Genomic DNA, 15,831 nt, shown 5'->3' with positions numbered 1-15,831 from the left:
TTCAATTTTATTTACATAGCACCAAATCACAACAGTCGCCTCGAGGCGCTTTATAATTTAAAGTAAACAACCTACAATGATTACAAGAAATCAGATTAAAAAGCAGTTAAATCAGAGCAGGATCGGGTTTGGGATCAAAAACAGACTTTATACAAATGGAAAACTTGACATCTTATTTTGTGCTGCACACTAGTGAGTACTGCTGCCTCACAGCAAGGTCCTCGATCACCACCTGGCCGGGACCTTTCTGTGTGGAGTTGGCTTGGTCTCCCCATGTCTGAAACTCTTTTTTTCCATCAATATTTAAAATCAGTAAGCATTCAGAAGCACTTTTGTACCATTTCTTGGGTCAACACACACGATCAGAAGTTTATCTTAAGTGTTCTGAGTGCAAATCGACCAAAACGAAACTTATTTCAATTAACTTTAGAAAGTTTGACAGAACCACAACCGTCATTTTAAACACTCAGATCTTTGCTTTCAGTTACAGAAACTCTTAAGACAAGATTATTTTTTACAAACATTTATTAAATAAAAAACTAATCAAAAGTCAACATCCACAAATGGCTGAAAGCAGCTTCGGTCAAAAATCACCTCCAAATACAAAAATAAAACCTTATTTTTCACAGAAGAATCACTGTGTTCATAATACACAAAATGTTCTTTTTATACATTTTAAGGCACAAAATTACTCCATTTTTATTTGATGAACTTTCGCTGCAACACGAAAACACAATTTCAAACAAAAATATTACACTCTGTGTACTTAATACCATCTATTAAATCATGTGAAACATAAAATATTTCAACCTTTTTCTCTATTTGGTCTCAACTTTCACACTTTCAGCAAAGAATCCAGAAAAACTCCAAAAACCTTTAAACACAGAAATCATCGCAAAAACTCTGAGAAATGTCACCTTCAAAGATGAATCTTTATAAAACAGTAAAGTTTGCTCTGGATCATAGAGAAATTAACTTCAGTGTGTTCTTATTTATAAATCTGGAAATCTAAATTTGGAATGAAAAACCTTTTTAATGCAATATTTTCACGTATTAATATTTTTAAAGCACAACAAAAAAGAATAGAACTGATAAATAAAAGGACACAAATGGATTTGATATTTGTTTCCAGAAATTCCTTCACTGATGATTAAAAGCTACAGAAGTTCATTCCTGCCAGAAAAGAAGAAAACGATGAAATGACACAAATAAAGAGAAATTAGAATTCAGAGTTGTGATAATAAAGTCCACATCCTGACCGTAGCATCTTGTGTTCATTAAAATGATTCACGTCCATTTTTCATACTAAATGATAAAGTTTGAAGACACATCAATTACACAAATCTGATCAAGCAACAAGTGACAGAAATGTGAATTAATAAACATTTTAACTTCCTGTCTCAGACTTTAATAAAAATATTTTCTTTAAAACACATTTTCACATCGTCGACAGCGTTAACTGCTGTTAGCATGCTAGCATCTGGCAAAATCCAGTTTTGAGTTTTAATTGTTTTTTTTGGTTTTCTAATATTCAGTAGCTCACATTAAAATTTCTCTATGCTGCCATATTTGAGTCACTAGTGTTATAATGTCAGCTTAACCTTCCTCCTCCTCTTCCTCACAGCAGACAGGAAATGGAGACCTTGGTGGTTGCGTAGGGGACGGTTTCTGGTGTGGGACACAAAAAAAAACATGTTGGGCCGGGTTTGACTACAATCAGTTTGATCACATACACTGAAATATTACAGTAAATTTAAACAATACTAATCGGATCCTTGGTGACAATGAAATATTAGAGATAGAAAAATTATATTTGAAGTGCAATTTGGAACAAAGCAAATAATATCTTCTCCCAAATGAAGCCTCAGTTATGTGTTATTCATAAAAATGTTTGTTCTCAGGGAAGTTCAAAAATGATCTGCTGCAAACACAAATAAATGACTTTAAGTTCTTAAATTCTGACCAATAACCCTTAAAAAACAAATTGAAAAGTGCAAAAACTAATAACTGGTGATTAAAATAAAAAATGTATTTAAAGCATCAAAGCAAAAGATGAATCACCACTCTGAGCAGTAAACACTAAAGTTTTCTAACAATATTATCTTTATTTCATATTTGTTGATAAATGGCTGTTACACTGTGACAGAGACAGATTTAAAGAACGAAGCTTTTTGCCCATCCGTCGCTGTTGCCGATGCTCACCTCTGTCCTGCAGCGAGCTGATGTACGCCTCGATGAACTCTTTCTCACCGCTGTCCTTCTTCACCTCCTCTGCCTCCCTCTGCCCCCTCCACCTCCTCATCTTGTCCACTTTCTTCTTCTCCTCCTCCTCTTTCTTCCTCTTCTCTTTACTTGCAGGGTTGTCGTAGAGTCGAATGAACCTGAAGAAGAGCAGAGACAAACAGTGAAGTCCGGATCCATCAGAGTTGCCTGTGTTTGTAGAACATCTCCACCATGACCTTTGTACACCTGTGCTGTTTGTACATGTTTGGGGTTTATAACTTTATTTTTAGTGCCCTCTGTGGGTTGTATGGATCATCAACTTCCTCCCGCCTGACCATCTCAGATTTTCCCATGAAAGAATTCCAGGTTAAAGATCCACATCTTAATAGGAATGATGCAAAATTAAACCTGCTGTCATTAGCTTTCTCAAAGAAAATCCTTTTATTGATGAAGGTCGGGCTGTTTTAGACATTTTACTAGCATCATTTTTTTTTTTTTTTTTTGAGAGTCCTTTGTGAAACTGTTGGTGAAACCATCAGTGTTGCAGATAGGGGACCTATCACAGCAGATTTACTACAGTAAATAAAAGAGGTCCAAGAATGGATCCCTGTGGAACGCCTGTACTGACATTAAGGTGACATGAAACATTTCAAGACTACTGCCTGAATGCTGTAATCTATCCATTCAAATGTAGGTTTTTTTTGAGTTATAAAAGGTGCAACGTGATACTGATGATTAGTGAGCACTTCAGTAATGTTTAAGTCCAGTCACTGCGGCAGCTGTTCTGAAGGTAAAATGTTATCCCACTGCAGATGCACAGATGCAGTTTGAATCAATCATTTATAAGGAACTCTAAGGTTTTTGTTAAGCAGGACAATTTCAAGATGGGTCAGTAATCGTTAAGTTACTGGGGTCCCCACCTTTATGTAATAGGAGCTTTCAGGAAATCTGGAATTTGATCTGTTCCAAAGGATACATTTAAAATATGAGCTGTTGGATCAACAGTTTCACTTCAGTGTCCTGATTTTTTTCTGATTGCACTAATCACATAAAGCATGAAAATGGGGAACTGGTGTGGAGGTGGGTTGCAAAGTGGCCTGCAGAGGTAGCAGCAACTATAAATAAGTTAAAGCACTTAGATGACATTTGGTGGAAGTCCTGACTGGGCCTGAACTGGATTCTGTGTGGGTGTGGTCTTTGTACTTGATTTTGGGGTTGTGGCAGAGTTTGGTTGGGATGCAGGTGAGCTCATCACCGCTGACGACAATCATCTCGAGCGTAGCGATGTTGGTGAGACAGTGAGGGAGGTAAGTCAAGTTGTTCTTATGGATGAACAGCGTGACGAGCTGCTCCAGCCTGCAGAGATAAACAGAGTTTTTTTATGAATGGACCTAACCCTCCCAAAATACTCAGGAAGAGCTGATTTGTGTTCTCAGTGCTGAAGCCCAGGCCCAGATGATCTACTTGGTAATCCACCTGGAATTAGTGATGACATCATCAGTCACCTGTCCATGTCCTGTGGCAGGTCAGTCATGCTGTTGTTGCTGAGGTCCAACAGCTTCAGGCTCGTCATCCTCAGAGCGCAGATGGGGATTGAGACAAACCTGTTCTCTGCGATGTCCAGTTGAACCAGCTGTTTCAGGCTGCTCAGCTGCAAACAGATGAAACAGTGACATCATCAGCAAAACATCACATCATTGACGTGATGACATCACAACTAAAACACAGACTGTATATCCAGGTCTGAAAGTCAAGCCAATCCTGAGGTTTTTTCCTCATGTGCAGCAGGGGACGATGCTGGTGGTTTAAGAAGTCTGATTGGATAGACAAAATGAGCGTCCTGCTCACTTGATCTCTGAGCACAATGAAGTCTTTCCTGATGAGGTCTTGGCTGCTGGTTTTAGGTCTTATTGAATAAAACATGAAGTTATTTTTTAAGTATTTTAGAAAGAGGAAGGAGCAGAAAATGGGGGTGGAGTTACAGCTTGACTGACAGGTCACGACTGTATGAGTGTGACCTCTGAAGGGAAACCTCGCCACTGTAAAAAGCTGAAGCTGTGTTAAAGAACATTCAGTTTTAGCTGTCACTGTTACTAAATACCTGAATGACAGATTTTATAGAATATTTTTTATTTAAAGGAACAGTTCAACATTTTGGGGAATATGCCAGATTTGGTCTGTGATGGCACTTCAGGTGTTCACTATAATCCTACTGTCAGTTCTGCAGAGCATCAACCTCGAGGCCTGAAAAATGCAGTAAAACCCAGAACCTGCAGTTCCTCTAACTCAAGGCACCAACAGTGAGCCAGTACAAATGTACAAACAGACAGAACCAACATCTTCCGATTTCAATGATTCATGTTTGTCTCCTTAATCTGAACAAAGAAAAAGGGTAGAAACTCCAGGAAGCTCTCATTACATTCCTGGATGTAATTCTCATTACATCCAGGAATTTCCTCTAGTGTCACTTCAACTCTCCAATGTTGAAAAAGAAAATAAGCATCTTTCTGGAAATATAAAACCCTACCAACCCTTTCACTTCTACCAAATGAAGGAGCTCCCAAATAATCTAAATGACAAGTTTAAGTTTTTGTAAGACCAAACTGGTGTCCACTTCAGGGACTGATAAACTTGAATTATTGGCAGAGTGACTCATCCCGCCTCTCACCTCAAACGGCAGCTCGGACAGGTTGTAGTTTCCAGTGAGTTGGAGCCGCTCCAGGTTTTCACAGTTTCCGAGCTCTGGAGGAACTCTGGACAGTCGGTTGTAGCTGACGTTCAGCTCCCTCAGTGCTGTCAGCTTACCTGAGGACACAGATGGAGGGCATTTGAAGAAAAAATAAAAAAAAGTAGATTTAGGTGTGCATGGGACATTTCAGTACTGTTTCCCATCCTTAGATCAAAGAAGATTAAATGGAGCTGGATCTCAGTTTGAATAGAATAGAATAGAATAGAATGCCTTTATTGTCATTATACAGGATGTACAATGAGATTGGAGATTAGACTTGGTTCGTGTTTGACTCACCGATCTCAGGGGGCAGCTCAACAATGGTGTTTTTGGGGATATCCAGCACAGTGAGCTGGGTAAACAGAGCCAGGTAGTCAGGCAGCCGGCAGATCTTCGTCCCCCTGACATGCCACTCCTTCAGGTAGGTCATCCACTGAAGCTCATGGGGAAAATTCTGCAAATGATTTTGTTATTCACACTGGTTTCCTGATACTACGAGACGTGCAAGCCACAAACCTGTTAACTAACTTACCATCCAGCGTTCTCCCTCCAGCTGGAAGATCAGTTTCCCCTCATTGGGATCCTGCTGGATGTTCTGTTCCTGCTGCTCGTCTGTTTCCAACAAATATACATCATAAGCAGCAACAGATACAGCAAATTTTAAAAATACTTTTTCTAAATTTCTGTGGTTAAAACTCATAACTGTTCGTCCACATCTGCTTTTTGGAAGCTTTTAAAGTTAGAAATTAATCCTTTAATTATTAAATGGTTTTCATCTCTTTTAACAAATACAAATATCAAATATCGACAAATATCACAAAAAGTCAAGGTGAATGACATATTATCAACAATTAAATACTGCAGCACAGAGATGCCCCAAGGAGCGGTGAGTTCTCCTCTCCTTTTCACCTTGTACACTAATGCACACAGAGGGAACCAGATTAAAAACAGGTAATTACACTCTTGGATGATGTTATTACGCTGTCTGTCTTGAGCAAATGACTGCCCATCTGTAGGAGATCAAGGACTTCAAAGTGTGGTGCGAAGATCACTATCTTATTTTGAACACTGAAAAAACTAAAGAAATTATATGTAACCCTAGAGGAATATGTGCACATGATCCTTTGGTAATCAATGGATGTGTATTAGGTCAGCTCACATACACATTTTTTTAAATGGAAAGAACATGTTGATTTCTTATGTCAAAAATTACCACAAAGGCTCCACTTTATTCATAGACTAAGATTGTTTGATGTGAATTCCAAGGTTATGGGTACTTTTTTATCATGCTGTGCTGGAAAGCTTGATCAGATTGTAGGCTGATACGGCTCACTTACAGTAAAGCTAAAGAATTGAGAAACTTGTAAAAATTGCCATGAAAATTGTGGGAAATACTGAGTACCAGTCTCTCCCATCAAAGTATGAAACAGTTGTTGCACAGCAGGCTTATAGGATTGTTAAGGATTCATTCCATACTCTTTTTACAGAATATGAGCTGTTACCTTCAGGGAGATGTTACAGAGCAAGTAGCTGTAAAACAAACCTCTCCAAGCTCTCATTCCTCCCAACATCTATTGTATTATTGAAAAAAGACTCTGCACTGTTTAAAAGGCCCGGAGCCAAACCAACATGCATGTGAGTGTTGTTAGAGATGAGCTTTTATTATTACTTTGTAGCTGCGAATTGCAGCTGTGAAACGCTGTTTATCCAAGACAAATTTTTCATGTGGGACAATAAAGTTTCATTCATTCATTCATTCAATGTTATAATGAACTGAAGCTAAAAACAGAATATTAAGAAGCAACTGCTTTGCTTTGAGACATCAGCTGACATTGAAATAGGGCCCAGCTGTACTTTTGTGTAGGGCCAGTTTGTACCACCAGATGGTGCATTGAGTCAGTGTAACCTTTGAGACCTTTGAAGCTAAGGTAGTTTTCGAGCTACTGGAAATTAAAAAAACAGCCAGACCGCCACCCCTCAGAACATTGTTTAGAGCAGAATAATGATGGCAGCTGGCGCTGCTATTTTTTCCTGTTATGAAGTGGATCTTTCCCCTGGAATTTTTTTTTCAAGATCTTTTTAGGGGGGAGGTATTTGATCAACTGGCCTCTTTCCATTGGTTGTAACATGATTCAACCTGTCTGTGTGCAAGTGGTGAGACAGTTGTTCATGTGAGGGAGAATTTGATGTACAACTTTGAGGCCTCAGTGGTTAAATTTTTTCTAACATGTCTAAAATGAGCAAAACTAAACTCATAAGTGATTTATATGATTACTATGATTTTCAGTCTGTTTTGGTGCCGTTACACCTGCTGGGCCGTTGGACCGCTCATGCACAGCTGCATTTCTGTGGTATTTACCTGTGCACAGCTGTATGTCCGTCAGCGTTGACCTCTCCAGGTAATGATGCAGCACATTCAGCTCGGTGGTCTTCAGGGTCTTACAGTAGATGCGATACTGCCACTGCTGGTCGATCCTGCACACACAGACGTGTTAGTCAGGAATGAGAAGCATTGCAGAGTTGTCAGATTTCAGAAGCCTGGATGTTCCCGTTCATTCTCCAAACTCATGACCTTTCGGCTGTCTGCAGACCAGACTCTGACCGGTTCCACTGATACTGCCTTATAAATAGAACGGTGTGTGTTCATGTTGCTAAAATCAGCCATGACTCTCATAGTTCATGAGTAACAACAGTCCGTTTGGGTCTGACTCAGTCAGGTTCAAAAGCTTTATTTACTTCAGGCACATAGACAGGATCGCTCTGATTTAATGTGGTACATTTTAAGTAAATGTATTAACAAAGGGCACAAATTCAAAGTTCTGCCTGGGCTGCATTAATCCATATATATATTTTATATATTATATATTATATATATATATATATAAGAAAGCTCTTTACCATGCATGGAGGGTTTCACTTCAAATCCTGCATCCTGAGGCTGTACACTAAGTGGAAGGAAGGTGGCCGAGGACTAGTGAGTGTCAGAACCACTGTCTTGGATGAAACAACGAAGATCCATGAATACATCAGGAAGATGGCCACAAAGGATCATGTGCTTAGTGAGTACCTCAGGCAGCAGAAACCTGAGAAAGAAGAGGACGAAGAACAACAACCATCATGGAAGGACAGGCCTCTGCACGGCATGTACTACCGGCAGATAGAAGAAGTGACTGACGTAGAGAAATCTTACCAATGGCTGGACAAGGCTGGACTGACAGACAACACAGTGGCACTAATCACCACTACCACACCAGGCAAGACCGCAGGTGCAGGCTGTGCAGAGATGCTCCTGAGACAATCCAGCACATAACAGCAGGGTGCAAGATGCTAGCAGGCAGGGCATACATGGAACGCCATAACCAAGTGGCCGGCATAGGATACAGGAACATCTGTGCCGAGTATGACCTGGAAGTCCCGAGGTCAAAATGGGACACGCCCCCAAGGGTGGCTGAGAACAACAGAGCTAAGATCCTGTGGGACTTCCAGATACAGACAGACAAACTTGTGGTGGCTAACCAACCGGACATCGTAGTGATGGACAAACAAAGGAAGAAGGTCGTGGTGATGATAGACGTTGCAATACCAAGTGACGGGAATATCAAGATGAAGGAACACGAGAAGCTCGACAAATACCAAGTCCTCAGAGAGGAGCTGGAAAGGATGTGGAAGATGAAGGTAACAGTGGTCCCCGTGGTAATCGGAACACTCGGGGCAGTGACCCCCAAACTGGGAGAGTGGCTCCAGCAGATTCCTGGAACAACATCCGAGATCTCTGTCCAGAAGAGCACAATACTGGGAACAGCTAAGATACTGCGCAGGACCCTCAAGCTCCCAGGCCTCTGGTAGAGGACCCGAGCTTGGAGGGCAAAATAGACCGGGGATTTTTTTTTAAATATATATAAAATGCAGCTTTTCAGCCTCTTTTAGCTCCAAGCTTAGCTTTAATTTCCTTTCTGGTCACACTATGGTAACCCCAGAGCACACAGTCAGAGACACACAGCAGCACTGCAGAAATATCATCAGTCCTGTTGATAAAGCTAACCCGACTAAACAATTAAGATTAAACTGTTGATCAGGGCTGTCCATCAGCCTGGAGGAATCTGAGCCTGGTCCTCTGTACTGAGCAGCTTCAGCTCTGTGATGGTGATCACTGCAGCTCCTTTCGCAACATTTCTGCTGCATTAAACATTAAGCTTTGCAAAGTTCTGCGTGGAATCTGTTAGATTATGTACATGGACACAAGCTGTCACATGTTTTTTAAACCTCCTAGAAAGCAGGTAAATGAAGCTTTGAACTCACACTGTGTGCTTTTTATAAAGCTGGCTGAGTGGTTTTTCAGTGCACACATCCAACCAAACAGTTCTCTTCCAAAACCTGAGTAATTTTTAGACCCTAAGCCTCCCCACCAATGGGAGTAGCAGTAGTATTAAAATTTAAGGGTTAGAATAACTTCATGCAGATTTTTTTGCCTTTAAAACTTTTAAAAACTTCACTTTGTGTACAAATCAGCAGATAAGACAAAAACCTGTCTGTGAATCAATAAATAAAATTTAGTATTTTATGAAACTGCAGTGAGACTCTGTGGTAGCTGTGTGGTACCTGTGCTGTGGTTTGGCCGAACAGCCTGTGTGCTGCTGTTTTCCTTCAGAGTTCACTCGTCTAATAGATTTTCACTGTTCTGGTGAGCTGGCCCAGAAGGAGCACAACAGGCCCAAACCGTGACGCCACCACCACCGCGTTCCACAGATGTGACGCTGCAGTGGAATTTTTTATTTGAATTCTCAAGATCCAAAACCACCATCACAACACCAACCAAGAGGTTCTGTAGCAAAGTGGTTCATACAAACACCACCACACCACCTTCACCCACAGAAGACTCCGACTGGCCGGCTATGTCCTTCGAATGGAGAACCACGAGATCCTGACAGCAGTGACACTGGCCCAAACAACAAAGAGGACATCTCTAGAATACTTGGAGAAAAACATTTGTATAGGACCTGAAGGTGCTGAACATCAGCTTGGAAAGAGCCAAGACCTCCAGAAACACTGGAGGTTGCCTGTTTCCTGATATGTTGTGCAGCAATGGAGGTCTAAGTCTTTTGGGAGAGCTGTGGAGAATATTTCACAAACCTTCATATCAAACCTTCAGATCAGGTCCTGCCACTGACTTTTACTAAAGAAAAAGAGCCTGTCATGAATTTGAACGAATGAGGTTTATGTTTTGACCTAATCTTGGTCTTCTGGCTCATTTTTGGTGCTGCCAGCTGTTTTGTGAGCCAATTGTGGCCCAAATGAAACAGCACACCTGACACCTGGCTGAGTTAAAACAGCCTGACCCCCCAACTCCATGCACCATCAGTGAAAGCTAAAGATGCCACAGAGAAACACAGGCCAAGCATTCTTCATCAGCTGTGATGTTTCTCTGTGTCTTACCTGGCGAGGGCGCTCTGCTCAATCCTCTCCTGCTCCTTCTTCTGCCTCTCTTTGTGTTTTTTTACTCGGACCTCCCACATTCCTCTTAACAGTGAGAGATCGTAGACTGGGACATCCAGCTTCCTCTCCAGACCCATCTCTGCTGCTGAGGAGAAGGAGGAGGAGGAGACCAGGGTCTGAAGATCTGAAGATATCAAACAAAATTCACAAGTCTTTGTTCAGGCACCAGTGTTCCTCAGATCGTCCTGTAGTGCAGTAAAGCAAGAAAACAGTTCTCCTGATTACCTTCGATTACAGAAAAACATTCAATCCTTTTTTAGAAGAAAATTAAAAAGTGCATTTGTGGTGCATATAAAGGATTTGTGATGTACTCACTGCAGTAATATTAAAATCTATAGAAACTGTTGTTTTAGCCGTCCTAGATCCAGTTGGTAGATACATTGAGCTGAAGGAACCGAGCTGCAGTTCAGATGTTCTTGAGGTGTATTTAGTGTCAGTGCAGCTCTGACCTACATTCGGCCACCCAGCAGGATGTTAATGTGTCAGGATCAGCCTCTGCTGGGTGTGCTGTCACTGTCTCACTGGCTCTGAATGAGGCTTAAAAAGGTTTGAACAGTGATCAGAGTAAAAACAGTGAGTTTATGTGTTTCATGTTTCTGCTGCCTGTTTTCATTAGCCACAGTATTTCTTACTGCGTGTGTTTGCGACACTCTGTTGCTTATTCATCACGTCTAAGCACACCTGTCGCTCTTCTTCTCGGACTTCACAAGTTAAACTTTAGCCTTCATATACATTTTTGAATAATGTTGTTAAGCACTTAATCTTAAAAATCAACTCAGTGTGAATTCTGACTGTTCAGACTGTAACATCTAAGCACTCACTTCTTTCACATTTTAGTCTTCTTAAAGAAGAATCAGTTTAAATTATGTCACATGGAGATTTCCAGCAGAAATGTATTTGTAATCTCTTCCTCTTTTGTTGCTCCACAATTTTGTAAAAATAATTATGATTCAGTCTGTCTCTCTGTGTTAGGCCTGTGACAGGGTGGCGATAAGTTTTTGGACACCAACACATTTTTGCGGTTTTGCTTCTGCACACCACCACAAATCAATCAATCAGCATGTGATTGAAGTGCAGACTTTCAGCTTTAATTCACAGGGTTTCATAAAAGTAGAGCATTAACTGTTTAGACATTTGTATACACAGTCTTCCATTTGCAGAGGCTCAAACATAATTGGACAACTGACTGACCTGCAGTTTTGCAGCTGCGTGAGGCCTGCTCCCCCATTATATCATGACAAATTAAGATCCAAGTGCTGAACCTGTTTGGTAGCTGTTCACTGAGACAGAAATATGACATCCAGAGGGATGTTGGTGCAATTGATAGAGGCCATCAGAGAGAGAACAGAAACTTAAGGACAGGCCAAATCAAAAATCTGCTTCTTTGTTAAAAAGAAGAAATGCACTGAGCAGCTCAGAAACAACAAAAGGCCTGAAAGACCACAGAAGACAACTAAAGTTCATGATGACTGAATTGTTTCCATGGTGAAGAAAAAACAACTCGACAACATTTAACCAGGTCAGGAGGAGGCAGGAGCATCACTGTTAAGGTCTGCAGTCAAGAGATGCTTCATGGATGATGTTTACAACAAGATGCAAACCTTTGGTTACACTCAGGAACAGGATTCTTCACTGGGCAGGTGAGTCACCTGATCTCAGCCCAGCAGAGCAGCTTTTCAGTTACTACTGAAGACAAACCTGAAGGCAGAGACCCAAAAACAAGCAGCAGATGAACATGCTGCAGTAAAGGGCTGCAGAGCCTCTCAAAGAGGAAACAGCATTCATGGCATCTGGTCACTGACTGCAAAATCCAAATACTGAAAACAGACAGGAGGCTGCACGGTGGCATAGTGGTTAGCACTGTTGCTTCATAGCTTGAAGGTCCGGGTTTGAATCCACCTTGGCCTGGGCCTTTCTGTGTGGCATTTGAATGTTGTCTACATGGGTTTTCTCTGGGTACTCTGGTTTCCTCTCAAAGACATGGGGTCAGGTTAATTGGTGATTCTAAATTGCCAGAGGTGTAAATGGTTGTCTGTGTCTCTGACAGAGGCAGACAACTTGTCCTGTGACAGCTGGGATAGGCTCCAGCCCCCACCCTGCCCCTGAACAGGATAATTGGAAAGCAGGATGGATGGATAATGAAATCACTTTAAATTTAAAATTATGTTAGATTGTCCAGTTTTTTAGCTTCTGAAAATGTTGGACTGCGGTATTTCCTGAACAGTTAATGCATAAATTGAATTAAACCCCTGAATTAAATCTGAAAGTCTGCGCTTCAGTCTCACATCATTTTTTGAAATCCTTTGCAGGGATGCACATAGGCAAAAAACTGTCTTTGCCCAGAAAATTACGAGTCTAATTGGAAATCTTTTGGTGAAAGTTGTTAAACATTTTATTTTAAATGGGACCAGCTTGCTATGAATTCATTTGATTTTTTTCCCCAGATTATAATCATCTAAATGTTCAGCTCCTCCACTGCTGCTGCAAACTGACCTAAAATATTTCAGTTTGTGTTTCACTGAGAATTTTAGCAAACAGTTTTCCTTTCTCACTTCTCCACAATCTTCTGTGAGGAGTTTTCTTCTTTTGCCAGCAGCTGTCTGTCTTTGTCCTCATCCCCACTCTGCACTGATATCAACAACATCTTAAAGAACAGATAGGAAGCTAAATACTGTGGGATGAGTGGGAACAATGTCTAGAACATTTACAAAAACTCTCCAACAGGACAGTTTAAATATAGACTCAAAGTCAAAATGCTCATCTCCAGACAAACGTCCTCCCGTCGTTCACTTTGGCTCTAAAGTTATTCATATATGTTAAATATGATCAACAGTCGAGCCCTTTCTGGTGGTCTTTGGGGTTTCTGTGGCTTTAAGAAGACTCACCAAACCAAATGTTTGCTCTCGTACTGCTATCACAGCAAAGAAAAAAGAAAAAAAAGCTCTTTTCATGTAACGGAGGAGCCTGTGATATAACTGGTACTTGGAAAGGATGACTTGCATTTTAAAGCAGGGGTGTCACTCAGCCCACCTGAGACTTTTCTGAAGGCTGAGAAACTGTAATGAATCTGCTAAGAATTAAATTTTTAAATAAAATGCTGATGTTTCAGAAATTATGCCATCCTGACCACACAGGAGTGAAAAGTCTATAAATGTTTCTCAATCTCAATAAGTTGTTTGAATCATGAAGATGTTAAATAGAAAAAAAAAGCTCTCTTAAGTGAAGGTTTTTTTCTGATGTGTAATCACAGGAGAATCACTGAACTGTTTTTGTGATTTTCACTTTTTTAAGTTTATGAATTTCTGGCCCACCTGGATTCAAACTACACACCGCTGAACAAACTCAGCCAATAATGATTCAGTTTGATTTTACTCCTAAAATGAGGAGATGAAGGAGCTCTACTCTCCATGTTCACCATCAGTCTGAACATCACCCCTCGACTTTCAGAGCTGCTGACCTGAGTACGGTCCGAGTGGAGGACACTTCCTGTTGCTGTGTGTACGGTACCTGTGGTAAATCCAGAGCAGCACACTGCTGAGAAAATAACGTGTTCTTACCTTGAGACCTGCTCCCGTCCGGCCGTCAGCTCACTTTAACCAACTTGTTTACTGACACTGAAACTCACTCACACACACACACACACACACACACACACACGGTCAGATCACAGCTCTGTGTGTTTGTGTGTGTGACCCATGCTGCTATTTTTACCAGCTGAGATGTGACTCTGTGTCACATGACACCAGAGCCTCAGCCCCCCTCATACACAAGCATTTATGTTTGTTATGATCATTATAAGGGGTGTTCCTGGAGACTAATTCCTTTGTAGGACTAGCCTAAAACTAAGATTCACTCAGGTTTAATCTGAGAACTGTTTCATGGACAATTTCAAAACCTGAGTAAACAAAGGCATTTGAAACCACTGCTCACATTCTTCAATAATGAATCATAGTTTAAATGCTGTCTGCCTCCTGGCCTCGTGCATTATGAACACTGCACGTCATACGTATCTGTGATCTCATTCTTTGACCTCCAAACTAACCAACACAAATAGGCCTAAGACAAAAATCATGCCTAGGTTAACAGACTCATGGTGTTTTTCTACAATTATGTCGTGGTTGAAGCGCCATCTGGTGGCAGATGGCTGCATAACATTCAGGACACAACAATTTACAGGCACTGGGCATCAATTAAAATCTTAATAATTAGGTTTAATGACTAGTACAATGAAGTGACAATAGTGATGATTAGCTGTGTACCTGACCAGTTGCGCACTTCCCTAATTATAAGCCCCAGGCTGCAGTTTCTCTGCTGTCCAGCTGAGGCACCTCAGTGAGTCAGTCCCCATAGACTCCCATGTTAAAACTTTCCAGGAGAAATAAACATGATACAGAAACTGCTGAATTTCACCTTTGTGGGACAATAAAGGCTGTTTTTTTTTTCTTCTTCTTCTTCTTTTTGGGAGAAAAATATTATTGATAGCAACCCTTCTGATTGAAGGAGTCTCCTCCATACTCATCCTCACTGTGCCTGAAGGTAAATGTTTTGTTACAGCACAATGACAGTTTAATTTTTTTCTGCTTATCATGTTTGTTTCTTTATTTCTCAGGATATACCATTGCTGTTACAACTTTAGCTGTTATGTCTGTTTTTTTCCAGATATGGGCCGGCTCTATATGTATCATCAGGAATTGTTTCCAGCATCGGTTAGGAAAGCGTTCACAGTTTATATTCATGTTTGTGAAAAATGTCCTGACAAAAGCAAAGAAAAAGCTAACTCCCAACCAGGGTTATAATAGTTTTGGATTTTACATTATAGTTTAGTTTTAGTTAGTTTTTACTTTTTTTTTTCTCTAATTCAGTTAGTTTTAATTAGTTTTCAGAGTGGTTTTTCTCGTTTTTATTAGTTTTTATTTTTGGTTTCATGCTTATTTTTAGTTAGTTTCAGTTAGTTTCAGTATTAGTTTTAGTATTTTCATACCTAATCAGGTGCAAGATTCAAGGTGCAAAAGTGACTATTGTGTAATGAAAACTTGACAAAAAGATATCATTTAAAGAAATATAGTCAACAACCAGCTGTTCACAAGACATGCTAAATTTGTGTAATATTAAGGACACACATAACATCAACAGGGAGAAACAAAGAAAAACATGAACTCCCAAACTCAATAAATTCTACAATAAACTCCACAATAAACTTCAGCATCAGTGCAGTAGATTAACAACACCTACATGTGGTGTTTGACAAAAACAAACTCTTTGAAGGAGTCAAAGCTCAAATCCAGCTGCATCCTGATGTTCTCACCACCTGAAGCTGCTTCTGTTTTGGAGCTAGCTTGGTTAGATGCTGCTAATTAAACTTGCAGGGTCTTTGCGGCCTCTGTACA

At 40.5% G+C, this 15,831-nt stretch overlaps 1 protein-coding gene across 1 annotated transcript; it reads right to left on the bottom strand.

The window, feature by feature from the left end:
- Positions 1-588: 588 nt before the first annotated feature.
- lrrc2 (leucine rich repeat containing 2) lies at positions 589-15,269 on the bottom strand. Its single transcript, XM_030723564.1, has 10 exons — positions 14,002-15,269; positions 10,385-10,568; positions 7,311-7,426; positions 5,484-5,563; positions 5,249-5,405; positions 4,892-5,028; positions 3,729-3,874; positions 3,427-3,579; positions 2,203-2,381; positions 589-1,668 (listed from the first exon to the last, which is right to left on the bottom strand). Exons 2-10 carry the CDS (start codon positions 10,519-10,521, stop codon positions 1,619-1,621), a joined length of 1,155 nt encoding a protein of 384 aa, XP_030579424.1. The 5' UTR covers positions 10,522-10,568; positions 14,002-15,269; the 3' UTR covers positions 589-1,618.
- Positions 15,270-15,831: the final 562 nt, after the last annotated feature.

Source organism: Archocentrus centrarchus, unplaced genomic scaffold, assembly GCF_007364275.1.
Source record: "Archocentrus centrarchus isolate MPI-CPG fArcCen1 unplaced genomic scaffold, fArcCen1 scaffold_26_ctg1, whole genome shotgun sequence".
NCBI lineage: Eukaryota > Metazoa > Chordata > Actinopteri > Cichliformes > Cichlidae > Archocentrus > Archocentrus centrarchus.
The sequence above is the reverse complement of the archived record's forward strand: the minus strand, read 5'-3'. Positions and strand labels throughout refer to the sequence as shown.